Here is a 17,957-nt window from a genome sequence, read left to right on the forward strand (position 1 = left end):
AGAAAAGAGGGAGGTATAGTGGAGGAGTTGGAGAGAAGAAAGCAAGGAAGGATAACTACAATTACAATTTCAAAACATTATTATTTTGTATTTGTTTTTGTTTTTCAAGACAATCTTCCTATGCAGGCTGGCTTTAGTGGAACTCACTATGTAGATCAGGCTGGCCTCAGACTCACAGAGATCTACCTGCTTCTGCCTCCTGAGTGCTGGGATTAAAGGTGTGAGCCACTACTCCCAACTATAAAATGGTATTTTTGAAAGGAAGTAAAAAGAAGGCTGCATACAACTTCAGTAGCAAAGCACTTGCTTAGTATATGCAAGGCCCTGGGTTCAATCCTAGTGCTTAAAAAAGAGGAGAGATTCTCTTCTGTTCTTCTCCATTGCTTAGCAATGACTGTCAGGAAGCAGATGTGCCACAGCTAAATGAACATCAATTATGAATCATTTCATCTAAGTAGCTTATCTGCTTCCAGTTCACAGACAAACCGCAGTATTTGATCCCTCTAAACACCTGTGAGGCTGATAAATGAGAATAATTTGTTTAATTTCATAAAGAGAGAAATAAGGAAGCAGAAGGGAAAGTAATTTGGTCAAGGTCAAAGTCTGTAGCCCAGGAAGCTGCACTTGTGCAGGGCCCTCGCCTGTGGTCTCTCGGCCTCCCCTTCCTCTTTGAACCAGCAGGGTCTCTGCTGACAGAGGACTTATGCAGAGCCAACCTCTGCAGCCACGTCAATAAGAGCTGGAGAGCAGAAGAGGTGGTCGTGCAGCTAGGCACAGTGCCGAAGGCTCTCCTGCAGTTCCTGTACACACAAGACTTTTTAACTTTTAAGGTCCACTTTTCCAAAACTGGTTTTTAAATTTATGTTCGTCCTATGTGCATTGGTGTCTTGTCTGCATGTATGTCTGTGTGAGGGCATCAGGCCTCTGGAAGTGGAATTACAGACAGTTGTGAGCTGTCATGTGAGGGATCCCTTTGCACGAGTCAGTGCTCTTAACTGCGGAGCGCTCTCTCCAGCCCCGAGGCTCTTTTTATTTTTTTTAAGTATATGAATGTTTTACCTACATTGTTTATGTGCATCGTGTCTGTGTTTGGTGTCCTTCGATATCAAACGGAGACATCAGATTGCCTGGAACTGGTGTCACAGATGGTTGTGAGCCACCATGCGGGTGCTAGGAATCAAACCCTGGTCTTTTTTTTTTTTTTTAAAACAACTTTACTTTTAAAATCAGAGATAAATGTACAGATTTTTAAAGCATTTTTGCATAAAACTATATGAATATATTTGTCAGTACTTGATTTTTTTAAAGGTTTGATAGTATGCATTGAAATCTTACTAGTTACAATGAGCATAAAGTACATGTAAAACAAAACATAACATGAAAAAAGTCAAAGTTTTCTTGTTGTGTAAAGATTAAACATAATGATTTTTAAATACCAAGAGTTGCCACAAGGCTACATTCTTAGCTTTTGAATTATTAATGATTTAAAGTCTAGGTGTACCACGCTCTGAGAGAGTGTTATAAGCTTTTTTTTTCTAAGGACTGAGGCCCACTTTTTGGCCATTTTTTTTTTTTTTTTTTTTTTTTTTTTTTTTGAGCTTCATATGGTCTGTGAGTTGTTTCTTGGGTATTCAGAGCTTTCTGGGGCTAGTATCCAATTATCAGTGACTTTGTTTTATGTTATTATGTCTGTTCTTTTGTAACTGGGTTACCTCACTCAGGATGTATTCTCTAGATCCATCCATTTGCCTAGGAATTTTGTAAAGTCATTGTTTCTAATAGCTGAGTAGTACTCTGTTGGGTAAATGTACCACAATTTTCGTATCCATTCATCTACTGAAGGACATCTGGGTTCTTTCCAGCTTCTGGCTATTATAAATAAGGCTGCTATGAACACGGTGGAGCATGTGTCCTTGATATATGTTGGAGCATCTTTGGGATATATGCCCAGAAGTGGAATAACTGGGTCTTCAGGTAGTACTATGTCCAACTTTCCGAGGGACCGCCAGGCTGATTCCCAGAGTAAACCCTGGTCTTCTGCAAGAGAAACAAATGCTCTTTTGCACAGAGCCATCTCTCCAGCCCTACTATGTGTTCCTTGTGCTTGCCTGTGAGCTCTAGTCCAGAGCACTCATCCTTCTTGGCTCCCAAAGCTTCTGACCTGACTTTCGTTTTTGGTTTGACAAGTACATCTCTTCATTTATTTTTTATTCTTTTCTATACATTTTTCTATATTATTATTTTATATATTAATATAATATATATATATATTATTTCTATACCACAGTTTCCTCTTCCTCTGCTCCTCCCAGTCATGCCTCACCTCCCACTTTCCCATATTCACTCCTCCTCCATTTCCCTTCAAAAACCAACATGGCATAATTTTGTATGGTGCTTTCTATAAGCTTGTGGTTTTCTTCCCAGCCCCAAGCTCATGGAATAAGGACTCTGAGACTTAAATATATTTACAAATGTCTAGGCCATATAGCTAGGCTCATTTCCTGACTAGCTCATAACTCAATATCCTGTTTATTCTGGTCTAAGTTCTGCCACATGGCTGGCCACCTCTGCTCAGCTTTCATGCACTGTCCCCCTTGGAGTCCCGAGGTGAACCTCCTGAACCTTTCTCTATCCCAGAATTCCTCTCTCTGTACCAGAACTTCCACCTCCCCATTTCTTGCCTAAGCTAATAGGCCAACAGCATTTTTATCAACGGGTGAAACATCCACACATTGCACAAAAGACTCCCTCTACAGCATAACAAGTTATGATAAGAATAGGTACAAACCCTCATATCAAACCTGGACAAGGCAACTCAGAAGGAAGAAAAAGGTCTCAAGAGCAGGTAAAGAGTCAGAGACACCTCCTCTCCCACTGTTAGGAGTCCTACAAGAACACCAAGCTACACAACCATAAAGTATACACAGAGGACCTAGCTAAGACCCACAAAGTCCATTATTGTCATTTCAGTTGCCATGAACCCCTATGATCCCTGCTTAGTTGACTATGTGGGCCATCATCTTATGGTGTCCTTAACCCCTCTGGTTCCCATGATCCTTCCTCCCCTCTTCTGTGGTGTTCCCCTGGCTCCTAGTGTTTGTCTGTGGGTCTCTGCATCTGCACCCATCAGCTGCTGGGTGACACCTCTCTGATGACTCTTGGGATAGATGTGGATCTATGAGTGTAGCAGAACATCATTAGGAATCATTTCATTGACTTTTTCCCAGTCCTGTTTGGTTCTATCCTGGATCTCGGGACTGCCCAGCCTCTGGTCCATAGAAATACAGGCAGTGTCCGGCGTGGGCTTCTTCTCATGGCATAGTGCTTAAGTTGGACCAACTTCTGTGCCGCCACTGCCCCAGCACACCTGGCAGGCAGGAGAGACAGAACTCACCGTGTCTCCTGTTTCTCCTACCAGAAAACATTACAGGAACCCAGAGGGCTTCTGGATCCCATCTTGCACAAAGTCCCAGATTTAACAATGTGATAAAGTTGGTTAAGTAAATATGTAAGGAAAGAAATTAGAAGGTGGAGCACAGTGGACTTGGGAGATGGAGCCAGGGGGACCAAGAGCTCAAGTTGTCATGGCTTCACAGTGAGTTTGAGGCCAGCCTGGGTTTTCAGGCCATGGAAAGGGAGATGGAGGGGAGAGAGGGGCAAGCAGCCAGACCAGGAAACAACGAAGAAACAGAAGAGAGTCTTATCACAGTGAGTGATGGGTGGGCACGGTTCAGGAAGAATTCAAACTTAGCAAGATGGAATTGGAGGCAACAGGGGTGAAAGCAGCAGGTTGTCAGCATAAAAGTTGTGTGCTCTTAGGTGTCTGAAGCAGCTGGCCAAGACTTCATGCTCTAATAACCTTTATTTGGGAACCAAGCCAGGGCCTCAGGAAGTTCTGGCAAGCCCTGAAGCATGCATGCTTGACGAGAGTATACTGAGGTTGGAGGTGGGTAGCCATTTTTGTCAGTCTTTCCTATGCATGGACTTGGATGGGCCATGAGTAGCAGCTACAGAATCTTCCTATAATGGCGGTTTCCTAAGGTCTGCGGGCTCTGGACCTGCTGTCGGGGCACTGGCCAGGATTATGTGAATCAAGAATGTGAAGTATCCCTTCTGTTCTTTCAGAAGGAATCAATGTCCAGCATGCTAAGAAATCATTCTTAACTAGACATGGTGATAAATACCTACATGGCATTTCAGAGACAGAGGCAGGACGATTCTATAAAGAGACCATGTCAGAAGGAAGGGCAGAAAAGGAGGGGAGAGAAAAAAGGAAGGAAAGAGAATTCACTCCTAAAACAGGTAGACACTCCCAATTAGAGAGGCAAGCACAGCACTGTTCATCAAGGAAAGACATCTTGATATGTAAACCTCTATGCTCTGGGTAATTCATTCACATTTCTTTCAGCCTCACAGCCACAGGAGAGTCCACAATACCCATGCATCTCATCAAAAAACAGGCTCAGCTGGGTGTGGAAACAGTCACAATCCCAGCACGACAGAAGCCGGAGGAGTGCTGAGTTTAAGGACACTGAGCTACAGTGTGTCACATGGAAGGAGAAGGTAAGAATGTGGCCCAGTTGATAGAGCACTTGCCTAATAAGTATGAAGCTGGACTTGGTTCCTAGGATGGTAATAAAATGTAATAAAACCAACAAAGATAGTAAAATTCTAGCTAGAATCTCAGCCTAATAATCATTGCTGGTAGCACATAAGCCATTCTTGGGTCTAGACCGTTTCTCAAGAGTCTCTCCAACTCCTACACTCTCCTGTCTTGCTTGTAAGGATTAGACAACCACCACTTTTGACACCCATATGGTGTTACTGAGTCCATAAAATGTCTTCACAAAGACCAGAGGGATGCTGCAGTGGTTAAGAGCACTGGCTGCGCTTTTAGAAGATTTGGGTTTAGCACCCAGCACCCACATGGTTGTTCTCGAACTCCAGCCAGCCTCAGGGGATTCAATGCCCTCTTCTGACTTTTTCAGGTACCAGGAACCCAAGTGATACACAAACATACATGCTGGCAAAACTCCTATGTATGGAAAAATACATTTTAAGAATTTAAAAACTTTTTAGAATGCCTTAATACTTCACCTATTGGAGCTTCAGAGCAGCCTGTGTGACAGGTGGCTGATTCTTTAACTCATACTTTAGCCAATCTTGTTTTTTGAGATAGGTTTTGATTATGTAGCTCAGGCTAACCAAACTCACAGTATTCCTCCTGCCTCAGCATTCCAAAGGTTGGGATTACAGACATGTGTCACCTAACCCAAACACCATTTTTTTTAACAAGAGGAGGCCTCGTTTGTGAACACCACAACCACGAGGCAGGAGAAAATTGATGGAAAAGGGCTAGAAAAGCATAAGCCCAGGCACAAAACTAACATAAACCCATGTTTCCATGACGGCTACTTTTAAATTGTTGACAAGTGTCATAATGGGTTTTCAAGGTATTCATAGACTGTAAATAAAACACCATTTTAATGACCAAAAGTAATTTTTAGCTCTTTGACTAATAATTTTCACCCCAGTTTTAACAAATGTTTGTGTCTCAGTTATTAGCAGTGTGCGCTGTGATTTAACTTAGAATGGCTTACAAATTAGGATGATAGTTGTACCCAGTGCTTGTGTTACCTGTTGATTCTAATCTAAGATTGTGTGGTGTTTTTCTTCACATAGTGACTCAACTGGGTTCTAGAGAAAGGATTTGCAAGAGTTGCACCCCAACTAGCAGTGGGAATTTGGAAGCGTGGAGCTGGTGTGGCAGTGACCCACAAGAGAACTTAAAGATGGGTGGTCACTGCATGAGGCTAGCCATGGAGGCGGTGAGACCGGGGCCAGAGGAGCTTTAGCTACATCTCCCCTCCGGAAACCTTAGAAAAAGGTGAAGGCAATGGGAAGGATGTAAAGCTTGAGGAGTCAACACCAGACTTACACTCAGCAGTAGGCAGGAGGCAGAACTTAGCTTTGAAATGATCAGAAGTACCCAAACGAGGTACCACGTTTATGTTATGCCTTTAGTCGTAACATTTGAGAGGCAGGCAGATATCCGAGTCCCAGGACAGCCAGGGTTATAAAGAAATTGTTTTGAGCCCCTGTGTTCCCCTACCTCCACCCACAAAGATCCATAGGCCATCTGTAGAAAGCTCTGCAGACCGTACACACATTTCTTGAACAAGAGCATTACAACCGTGGAGGCCAGATCCCTGCAGTTAGTACAGATGTACCATCCAAGCATAACAAGGGCCGAGTGCAAAGGGACATACAGCTACACTTCTAGGTGTGGCTGTTAACTTGGTGTCATTTGTGAATATCTCACACAATTAGGTGTTATGTTGACTGCACATCCCCCCCAAGACTGGAAGCTCCTTGCTGTTTTCCCCAAGGCCCAACTTGGCCAGCCTGTGGCATTTTTGGAAATGGAAGAAGCTTCAGGTGGGGTGAATGAAAGTTCTATCACTGGTAGAATGCAGTGGGGTCACATCTTTTCATTTAGTGGCTTCCACAGGGTGAGCAGCTTCTTCGCAAATGTCCCCAAGAAGTAGGTCAATGAACCATGGACAGAAAATAACAGAAAGAACCCAAATCCCTTTCTTCTTACTTTACCCTGTATTACCTGTCAGTTGGTGGAAACTAATATAGTCCCTACAAGCAGATTCTTGAAAATAATTTTGGATTCTATTATACAGTTCTATGCACATAAAGGACTAAAACTTTTACTTCCTATAATAGGCAGGCAAAGGCAGGAGTTTTTGAGTTTGAGCTCTGTCTGTTCTACACGGTGGGTACCAGGACAGCCAGAGCTACATTGTCTTATTTCCTGTGTATGAGTTTTCAGCCTGCAAGCTTGTCTCAATACCTCATGCCCATCAAGTATCTCTAGAGACCGGAAGAGGGCATCAAATCCCCTGGGATAGTAGTTACAAATGGTTTTGAGCCACCATGTGAGTGCTGGGAACCGAACTGGGTCCTCTGTAAGAGCAGCCAGTGCTCTTAACCCCTGAACCACATCCTCCCACATCTCTAGAGCCCTCACCTCAGGGCAGTTCTTACCTAAAAGCTAGAGGACTGCAGCTGACTTCGATCCTTACACCCTCGCTTCTCCACTGGCAGTCGCATATTCCTCAGGAAACATCCATTCTTTTTATAACATCTATTGCTTCTCAAACAATACAACTCTGAAAAATCAATCAAATCTCCAACACAAGGCACAGGACAGTCTTAACTTTATTGAGGTTCTTTTGATTTAAAATGGTTTACAGTAAACAGAACAGCCTATAGGGGAGCAACTTCCCAAATGTTGCCTGCCCGTGACCCAGACTGAAGTAGACTTTCAGTACTGATTATTCCAGATCTCTTCTAGTACTGGTGGTGAAGAGGGGTTGAGAGTAGGGAGGGAGTAATGACCAAGAGAAGGCAAGGATAAGGCTCAGTCTGGAAAATCCAAACTCTAGAGGACCTCAAGTTCAACCAGTTAAAGTGTTTCACAGTCATTGGTCACCCAGCTGTAGCAAGTCAAGAATAAATTAAGTACTACAGCTTTGCCACCTCAGCAGATGGTAACAGAACTCTAGGCCAAAATTGGAGCCTAGTGTGCATTAGGTGTCAACATCACAGATGCCACAGTCTATGGAGACTCTGAACAGACCCCTTTACGATGCTCAATGGGAGACCTAGGTTTCACACCTCAGAGCAGTTCATCAAGCAGGCTTCATTTACGTTTCTTCTCCTGTGTGCTGGTGAACCAAGAGTCTAAGAGTTTCTTGCTGTAGTACAGTTGCCAGGCATGAACTTGGACTGCCAGTACCAACACTAGGTACATGACGGAGACAGCAGAAAAGCCGAACAGGAAGCGATAGGCCTTGCCATGGCGGTAGAGTTGCTGTGCCGCAGGGAACATCTCCATGCTGCCATAAATGAGGGGAGCGATGGAGAAGAGCCCCATGCTGATCATGGAGAGCACCAGGTAGCTAATGTTATTTCGAGGGAAGGAGAGAAGGCCCAAGACAGAGGGCACAATGCTCAGCAAATATGGATATTCCCACTGATAGGGCATGGCCACCTGATCATGTGACAAGAGCCTCAGGTGTCCCACACTCATCTTGGCAACCAACAGCAGCCATATGACGAGATGCACGTAGATCAGCTTCTTGATTTCGTACTTGAGAGTCACACTGTAAGGCAGAGCAAAGGGACAGGCAAAATTCATTTAAAGTGCTATGACCACCAACTGTATTCCAGCCACACAGATAGAATGGGAATGACAGTCTCTGACAGAGGCTGGGTACAAGGGATGGAGAAGAAAGTAATTAGGAAATGAAGTATAAAGTTCAAGTAAAAACTTTTAAGCCCAAGATATCCTAGGGACTAGTCAATGTGGTAAAGGTGGGATGCTAGAGAAGGCGATCTATGTAGAGGAGAAAGCTATTTCAGCCCAGGTTCTAGATGAGTGGAGATGGGCATGCTATGCAGAGGCAAAAAAACATGCAGGCACAGAGGTGTAAGGATTTATGTATTTGTTTCAAGAAATCAAGAGGCAGACACAAGGGAGAGGCAGTAACAGGTAATTGCAAAGATTACTCATGTAGACTTCAAGACTGAAGAACAGCAGTGGCACCTGCCAGGCTGAGATTCCAAATTGGAGCCTGGCCTGGACCACACAAGACGCTATTTCACCAAGCCATGACAAATTCTGAGCTGTGGTTAAAGCCGATAGCCCTGTATCACAGAAACAAAGGTCGAGATGCCCTGGCTCCCCATATTTTTCCAGCTACAGTTGTCATGTGAAAGAAGCTTGTCTCTTAGTCTGAATTCCCTCAGGTCTCAACTGTATCCTTCCAGTCTCAAGAGCAAGGTGTCTCCTCTAGGCATGTACAAAAATGAGACCTTGGGTTTTGAGGTCCCCAATAGGAAGGGGCCAAAAGTTGAGAAAGAAGTGTCCAAAGAACTTGTCATCCTTCTGTACAAAAAGAGGTAAAGAACCAGCTGAAAAAGTCAATGGATTTAAGGAAAAAATAAATTCATCTTAGGAAATGGACAGTAAGGAAAAAAGGGGGAAATCGCTCTGGCATTCAAGCTCCTTCAAGGCAGGATCCAGTTTGGCTTTTCCTTTATAAAAAATGTATCACCATCAGAACAAAGAAATGAATTAGAAAATGTGATAAGTGCTCTCTTGGCCACTCTTGCCTCCTGGCTCTCTTGCTCTCCCAACCCTACCCCTCCTCTTCCCCTTCCCTCCCCCCCCCCCACATGCTCATGGCCAGCCTCTACTCCTCTAGTCCTCTCTCTCTCTCTTTCTGCCTCTACCACCCTCTTAACTCTCCCATGACCTAAATAAACTCTATTCTGTACTAAAAAAAGAAAAAGAAAATGTGATAAGTATTTGAACTAAATTAAAACATCAAGAGAAATAATGATAAGACTGAAAAAAAGTCATGAATTTAAAACAATAAAGAGTTTTCTTTTGCTTTAAAAAAAAATGTATCTTATGGGCTAGAGAGATGGCTCAGGGATTAAGAGCACTGACTGCTCTTCCAAGGGTCCTGAGTTCAATTCCCAGCAACCACATGGTGGCTCACAACCATCTGTAATGGGATCTGATTCCCTCTTCTGGTGCGTCTGAAGACAGCTACAGTGTACTCATGCACATTAAGTTAAATAAATAAATAAATCTTTAAATAATCATGTTGCTTAGTTATGAATGTATGTGGGTTCTTAGGAATCATTTTTTTCCACCCATAATACGTAAAACATTTGATCATGTGAAGGTATTGGGGAACTTTTTAAACAATCCATATATATTGTAATTATTCACTTAAAGAAAAATAGAAATGTAGCCACATTACTGATTCTTGGGCTGCTTGGAAGATTTTGCTGGGATATATAAGCCATGGGTGAAAGAGTTGTTGGAGCTCTGCTTCATCTACCAAATGTATGTATGTGCATGTATATAGGTAAAGTTGATGGTGCTTGTTGGAGATTGCTTCACTCACCAAGTGTTTTCTATCATTGCTGAACCCACATCCCCACCTTGGGCCGATGAACACTGTCAGAGCTGGCCTTCAACAATGAACTCAATCCCATATGCACAAGCTTAAGGCATGACTACATTGAAACTCTTTGTAAAGTACGTGTGATGTCTTCCAAAAAGATGGGGTCTACAGGTGCTGGTGATACTTGCCTTTAATCCTATATCACTTTGGCGGCAGAGGCAGTGGGTCTCTGAGTTTGATGCCAGCCAGAGTGGGTTCCAAGAACGCCAGGGGCAACAAGGAGAAACCCCATCTCGGAAGGAGTGAAGGAGGGAGGGGAAGAAAGATGGGGTCTGTAGATTGACAAACTCTATATAAGGGTCTGGTCTCAGCCACACAATGTAAAGGTTACCAGGATACAGGTTACATCTCTCCCTCTGAAGAGACAACTTGTGTAATTGACATTCCTGGTTCTCCTAGTGCTTACGATTTAAAAACAAAACTTTATTTAAAGTATAACATGACACCAAATAACAGGTCTGTTTTTGCACACTGTTTTAGCCTCAGTGCCTAACACAATTAGGATGAATAGATGGCCAGTAAGGATTTATCAAACAATTAAAGGAACGTAGAAAAATCTCCTTATGTGGACATATTCCTAAGCCTCAGGTTGGACAGGGCCACCTTTTACCATCCACACTCATCCAAACAGCCCCACGTTTTGCAGCTACCATGTGGCAGTTCCTATGCTGTGCCTTTACACAAAGACTTGCTAATTCTTCACCAAAACCCAAAAAATAGGAGATTTCCTCCCTCTGAAGATGTTAAAGCTGAGACTCCAATTAGAAATAGCCCGCTGGAGAGAAGGCTCAGTGATTAAGAGCACTTGCTGCAGGGGGGGGGGGGGGGGTCTGGACCACATACCAAGACTCTAGCGTACAAAATCACTTCTGATCTGTAGTTAGAAAGATGGCTTGTCATCTTTTGGGGTTTGGTTCTCAGCACCAACCTCTGGTGGACGGAAAAACTCCATCTCCAACACCCTCTACTGGATTCTGCGAGCAGTTGCTCTCATGTGCACAAATTCGTACACACACGTACACACACACGCGCGCGAAATTAAAAATAAAAATCTTCTTTAAAAAGGTTAAGTAGTTTTCAGGCCAAGCGCATTCCTGAAAACCCATCAGCACTCAGGAGGCAAAGGGGAAGGAAGTCTGTGAGTTCGAGACCAGCCTGAACTCTACTGTGGGACCTCGACTTGAAAAAGAAAAGTGGTGCTCCCAAGGTCACCCAGGGGGGCCAGCACAGAACCATGACGGCAGGCTGGATCCCCTCAAAGTACAAGGCGGACCAAGGCAGGCCACGGGGCTTCCCCGGCCTGGAAACAAAGCAGAGTTCGCTGGAGCAGGGGACCTAGCGGGTACACGACAACTGGCTGGGGTGCGACAGCGTAGCGTGAGGACCACAGGTGTCGCTTCCCAAAACCTGCAGGCTCCGCCGGGAAAGGCCTCGGTACGCAGTCTCAGCTCGTACCTCATTTGGTAGTGCATGGCGACGCGCTCCCGGTGCTGATAGTCGCTGCCGTCCGTGCCGGCCGCTCGCGGGCCTGCCCGAGACGCCATCGTGCAGAACCAAGGCCCCTAACGCCTACCCTCTGGCTCAGACACCTAGCACAGCGCCCAGCGAACCCCTTCCCTGCTGCCTCGGCCGGGAGTCCACCACACGGCGTGCAACTCCGGGAGAACTTCCGGCCTCTCTATCCCGGGAGGACTGACTCGGTGGTTTCTTGTTCGCGCATGCGTTCTTGGTCTTTCGGCTGTTTCATCTCCCAGAGTAAAAAGCTATTGCGCAATTAACTTAGTCCATAGAAATAGCTTGTGGGCCTGCCCAGAGACGTCGTCGTGCAGAGCCGAAACTCAGGTCGCTAATGCTGACCAGCCAAACCCCCTTTAACTTCATTATAAGGCATTTTTTAAATTACTTGTCTATGAATGTTTTGTCTGCCTGTGTACCACGTGTGGTTGTTGTTTAGTGTGTGTGTGTGTGTGTGTATGTGTGTGTGTGTGTGTGCGTGTGTGCGCGCGCGCGCGCGCGCACCCAAAACCTGGAAGAGGACGTAGTGTAGACTTGTTAGCTATAATGTGAGTGATAGCATTTGAACCTAAATCTATTGGGCTCTTAACGGCTGGCTCAGACCTTAAGTTTTTATTCTCGAGACAAGGTTTCATGTGCCTCATGCTGACATTGAACTCTTAACAGTCTTTTTGCTTCGATCTCCCAAGGCGTGATTATAGCCTTAAACCATGCCTAGTTAGATTTGGCATCTTTGACCAATTGCTCAGTGGCTTGTTGCACACTTAACACTTCCTGGAGCTCCACACAACCTTGCGGTTACGGTCCGAAGCAAAGACGTTATATACCTCAAAGTTTAGGGTGGTCAGTGCTAAGAAGTGACGCTCAGAAGCTGAGACAGTAAAGAGACATCTCTTCCTCCCTGCAATGCCATCCGTATTAACCCTGGGGCCTGAGGGTTAATTGGAACAAAGATGGCAGTAAACATTTATAATAACTTGAAAAGTAGAGGCAGGAAGAGGAGTTCATCCTCAGTTACATAGAGACAGGGTCTCACTATGTCCTGGAATTCACTATGTGGGCCAGCCTTGGAAGTGTTCTTCATGCCTGATGTGTTTGTGTCTGTGCACCAAATGCATGCCTGGTGTCTGGGGAAGCCAGGAAAGGGCATCAAATCCCCAAATGCCCTGGAACTGGAGCTCTTGTTGTGAGCTACTACGTAGGCTCTGGAAATCCCACTCAGGTCCTTTTCAAGAACAAGCGCTCTTAACCCCTGATCCAGCCCTTCAACCCTTTGGTATTTGGCTCCTAACACAGCTCACAACTGACTGAAACTCCAGTTCCAGAGTCTCTGGCGCCCTCTTCTGGTATAGGTGGGCACTGAATATGTATGGTTCACAGACCCACACACAGGCCAAATATCCATACACACACAAGATATTTTTTAAATATTTATTTATTATATATAAGTACACTGTAGCTGTCTTCAGACACACCAGAAGAGGGCATCAGATTTCATTACAGATGGTGGTGAGCCACCATGTGGTTGCTGGGATTTGAATTCAGGTCCTTTGGAAGAGCAGTCAGTGCTCTTAACCACTGAGCCATCTCTCCAGCCCTTACTTAATTTTTTTTCAAAGGCAGACAAATGGCTGTACTGGGCATAGTATGCCTGTGATCAGAGAGCACTTGGGAAGTTGAAGCATGAGTTTGAGGCCAGCCTTATCCAGTTGCTGTACGGAGAATGGGCTGTGGGGGATAAAGATGAAGTCTACTTCAGTAGAAGAAGCAAGAAATCATCCAGAGGCTTGAGAGCTGAACTTGGAAGGCCTTTGAGTTAAGATACTACTGAGGGAGCTTGCCAGAGCCATGGCTGCCAGCAACATGCTCAGGGTAATTCAGACATCTGTGGGGCCTGCCATCCCGAGCCCACTCACCTTCAGAGTCTGTGCAGCACCCCAAAAGGACTCACCTCACAAAAATTATATGAAGAATGGTGAGCTCTCAGCTTCCTCAGCTCCTGGGGGGTTGATCTTAATGTAAGGAGGGGCCAAGGATTCAGCTTGAAGAAGCCATCTCACAACGCTATCGTCATATACAAATTGGTGTCAGGAAACACTCCGAAACTAAAACCCAAGGTGGAACCCTTTGTCCCCTGGGGATTAGACAACTTTGCATTATCTCCAAATGCCTCCTAGATTTTCCCCAAAACTCGTTGTTACCGGTTTTGCTGGGTGTGTTGAACTCCTTTTTGCTAGAGGTTCGAAAATCAAGAAGCTGGTGTAACCTCCCTTTCTCATGGGGTTAAGTGCCTCTATTACCCATGAAAAGCCATCGCCTTTGCCCAGGAGAGTGGCAGAAGCTATATGGCTGGGGATTATGAGGGGGCATAGCTGTAGATTTGTGGAAGGAAGAATTTCAAAAGTCAGGAAATGGGGAGAAACTGGAACTAGGTGGAAAACTTCATGCTCTGCCCATTTAAATCAGTTATAGGTAAACATTGGAAACTGCAGATGGTAAATCAGTATTTCTAAAGACTATATCAGCATTGGATATAGTAAACTAGCTTCCTTCTTCAGAAAACATAGCACTAAGCCTTTCTACTGTTTTGGGAGATGGCATAGTACAAGCCAACTACTCTAGAATCCTTCCATGAAAATAATATACAGGCCTTAGAACTCCTCTTCCTTATATCATTAGTTATTAATTAAATAATTACATAAAATAAAAACATAATTAAAATATAGATTCAAACAAAAATAAAATAAGATAATAAAATATTGCTGAGAAGCTACAAGAAGAAATAGTAAGGATGGAGTTTCTCACTAATTTTTAAAATTTTTCCAATATTCATTAATTCAAAACAAAAAGCAAATTTCTTAAAAACAAGTATCAGGGGCTGGACAAGATGTCTCAGCAGTTAAGAGCATTAGCTGTTCTTGCAGACACCATTCCCATTATGACAACTCACCCCATCTATAACTCCAGTTCCAGTGGATTCAATGGCTTCTTCTGGCCTCTGACACCAGGCGTACATCCAATGCACAGACATGCAGGACTAGCCTGGTCTACACAGTGGGTTCTATCTAGTACAGCCAGAGACTCTGTCTCAACAAAAGAAAACAACCTGGGCCCTTTGCTAGAACACCAGGTGCTCTTCAACACTGAGCCGTCTCTCTAGCCCTGTATTTGGTGGGGGTGGGTCATACGGGTGGTTTAAAATTACAATTCCACTTCTGTGATATTATCATTCCATATGTTCAAAGACTATTTGTTCTTCTTTGGTCTGTGTTTTTATTCATTCTCAGCATGAAGAACACACGCACACATGCATGCACCGGTGCATGCATGTGTGTGTGTACTTGAGTGTGGGCAGTTGTGGAAGCCCAAGAAGAGGTTGGAGCTGGAGTTACAAATGGTCATAAGCTGTCTTCAGTTGGTGCTGAGAACCCTACTCCAGTTCTTTGGAAGAGCAGCAATTGCTGACCCATCTCTCTACCCCAGTGAAAAATAATTGAATGTATCAAGCTTTTAAAATATGATTTACTATTTTATTAATGTTTTGCTTGTGTGTGTATATATACATATATACATACACACACACACACACACACACACACACACACACACACACACACAATATGGTTGTCTGGTGCCTAATGGGGGGCCGAAAAGGCTTCAGATCCAGTGGAACTGAATTACAGTTGTATGAATCACTGTGTGGGTGCTGGGAACCAAATCTAGGTCCTCTGTGAAGCAAAGCAATCCTGCTCTGTGAGTGGTCTCAAGCCTTCTCTCTCTCTCCTTTCCTTCCTTTCTTTCTTCTCTTCCCTTTCTCCCTTTCATTTCTTTTTTTGTTGTTTATTATTTTACGAGTACAATGTAGCTGTCTTTAGTCATACCAGTAGAGGGCATCAGAACCCATTACAGGTGGTTGTGAGTCACCATGTAGTTGCTGGGAATCAAACTCAGGACCTCTGGAAGAGCGGCCAGTTCTCTTAACCACTGAGCCATCTCTCCAGCCCCCTCTTTCTTTCTTTCATTTTTGTAGAGCTACAGGGTCTCTCTACATAACCTCGGAACTCACTCTGTAGACTGGGCTAGGCCTTAACTCCCAGAGATGTCTGCCTCTGCCTCCTAGGTGCTGAGATTAATGGTCCTTTCCAAGCTTATATTTCACGTCTGCCCCTTCAGCTGAGTCACAGCCACTGTGCTTCTCTATCCTAAAGTGTCTTGAGAGATTTTCCCATGCTGCACATGGTGCGTTCCCTTCCCCTATGTGAGTTCCAAAGGCAGGGACCAGAGCTGAGACCTGTCCCTGTGTCTCAGCATGCTGAGAGTGTTATAGAGAGATTAATGTCTTCACCAAAGGGTCTTTACCCAAAGCACTCGGACAATTCCCCTTGGGCTGGTGGTCCATTGCAGAAAGTCTGGCTTTCTGCTTTTTTTCTTTAACCCCCTGTGCCTGCCTCCTGTGATGAACTTAGTGTGCCAGCCTCCTTGAGTCAGCCTCTGGCCTATCTAATCAAGAGACAGCAAGTACACACTGAACGTTTAATAAATGTTTGGGGCGTGAATGTGGAAGGGAGGGGCCTGACCCTTTGCCTAGAACTTCCTTGCAGAACTGCTTCACTTGGACTTTCTCCTGGCATGGCTGTCTGTCTGAGGATTGAGCTATTCCTGTTCCAATCTCAAATCTATTGCACCACCCCTTTTCTTGTCTTTTTCTTTTTTTCTTTTTAAAACAGGGTCTCCTGTAACCCAGGCTAGCCCAGAACTCACTGTGTATGATGAGATGATCATGAACTCCTGATCCTCCTGCCTCTACCACCTCCCATAAGAGAGAATAACAGGCCTATGTGGCTTTCTCTGAGCTCTGATGACATGGTGTCTCCCATCCCCTCGGGACAGTCTTCACACCTCTGGGATACAGCTCTTCTCACTGCTCTGGGTCCATAGACCATTCAGCTCTCCAGACATTTGTTTATGGGGTTTTTATCTTTTATACTAATTGATTTAATGCGTGTGACATACACACACAGGGCTTGTGTGACGGTCAGGTGACTCGCACGGGAGTAAGTTCTTTCCATTATGTCGGTCCCAGCGATTGAATTCATCAGGTCTGTAAGTACCCATGGAGCCATCTTTTTCTTTTAAGCATATAGAAACATGTTTATTATAGAATATTAGAAAAATGACCCAGATGACTGTTTAAAATACACAAACCCCACACTATACATGACAAAGGCCTGAGAACATGCAAATCCTCCAGGTTGGAGAGCCGTGTCTGTTCCTGGCGAATCACTTCTGAAAAGTTCTCAAATATAAAATCCAGAGGGAATGAGTGGACCAGCAATGATCCGATCAGAAAGTCAGATAGAAATGTGAGGGCTGTAAACAAGGCAGTGATTAGTTCACAGCAGTCACCCCTTGACGGCCACTGGAGAGCGGTGTGTCTGTGCCCTGTCTGCGTGTATACACACACAGAATCAGGTCAAAAATCTAGGGAGCTGCCCGTGCCCACGTATCTGAAGCCCCCAAAAAAGGCCGTAAAAAGGATGTATGACATCCATCATGCATCTGTCTCAAAAAAAGCACATTTCCAGAATTATGCCATGTCTTTAGAAGGGAACAGTGCTTTAACCAGTACAGACAGGAGGAGGGGCTCAGACCACGCTGTGCTCACAGGCATCCGTTGCATCGAAGGCATCCATTTTAGTCTTGGGACTTTAAGAACATCTTCTTAGTTTTAATGGCTTTTATAGTTCCATTTTCATCTTCTTCACAATTGGTTCAGTCCCTTTTCTTGGCAAACCTTTTTCCAACTGATCCCACCAAAGTCTCATATCTTCTTGCCATTTCTTCATCCGACAAATCGACCTCCACTGCCTCCTCTTCTTCTGCCGCTGCTCTGCTCTTAGAATTCATCTGAAGCGTTAACTTCTCAACTTCAGGATTAAACCCTCTGAATGACATCCTTCCGAAGAGACGATCTTCACACAGGGAGAAGCTCTGCTCTTCCTCCTTTAACTCCGGTGAATCCAGGTACCGGTCACTGATCATCTTCCATTCCTCCTCTCCTAGCTGTTTCTTGGTTTCCGAGTCTAGGTCCCTTTGCATGAACTTCATGTGCGGCAGGTGACTGCAGGACATAAAAAGGCTATGCATCTGTCATGTTGCTGCCTTAAGGTTTGAATTGGATTCCCAATCAGATGTTAGACACTTCTAAAGTACTCATCTTAGCCAAGTTTGTGGTGCACACCTTTAGTCCCAACACTCTGGTGTATAGTGTTTTACACCGGATATATATATATATATATATATATATATATATATATATATATATATATATATATATATATATATATCCATGCAGTGTCCAGAGGCCTGACAAGGTGACAGGTCCCC

General features: G+C 44.4%; 2 protein-coding genes across 3 annotated transcripts; both read right to left on the reverse strand.

The window, feature by feature from the left end:
• Positions 1-7,222: 7,222 nt before the first annotated feature.
• Positions 7,223-11,716, reverse strand: JAGN1 (jagunal homolog 1). Of its 2 annotated transcripts, none has more exons than XM_080914336.1 (2): positions 11,511-11,716; positions 7,223-8,177 (listed from the first exon to the last, which is right to left on the reverse strand). In XM_080914336.1, the coding sequence occupies exons 1-2, from the start codon at positions 11,597-11,599 to the stop codon at positions 7,715-7,717; spliced, it is 552 nt and encodes a 183-aa protein (XP_080770462.1). In that variant the 5' UTR covers positions 11,600-11,716; the 3' UTR covers positions 7,223-7,714. The 2 variants fall into 2 exon arrangements, with proteins under 2 accessions (XP_080770462.1, XP_080770463.1); XM_080914337.1 differs by having other exon boundaries at positions 7,938-8,177; positions 11,504-11,716.
• Positions 11,717-17,342: 5,626 nt separating this feature from the next.
• LOC308418640 (M-phase phosphoprotein 6-like) lies at positions 17,343-17,678 on the reverse strand (the record flags this gene model as incomplete). The annotated part of the gene is made up of 1 exon (XM_080914047.1): positions 17,343-17,678. One exon carries the CDS (start codon positions 17,676-17,678, stop codon positions 17,343-17,345), a length of 336 nt encoding a protein of 111 aa, XP_080770173.1.
• Between the last annotated feature and the right edge of the window lie 279 nt (positions 17,679-17,957).

The sequence above is a fragment of the Micromys minutus genome (assembly GCF_963924665.1).
Source record: "Micromys minutus genome assembly, chromosome: 3".
NCBI classification, from domain to species: domain Eukaryota; kingdom Metazoa; phylum Chordata; class Mammalia; order Rodentia; family Muridae; genus Micromys; species Micromys minutus.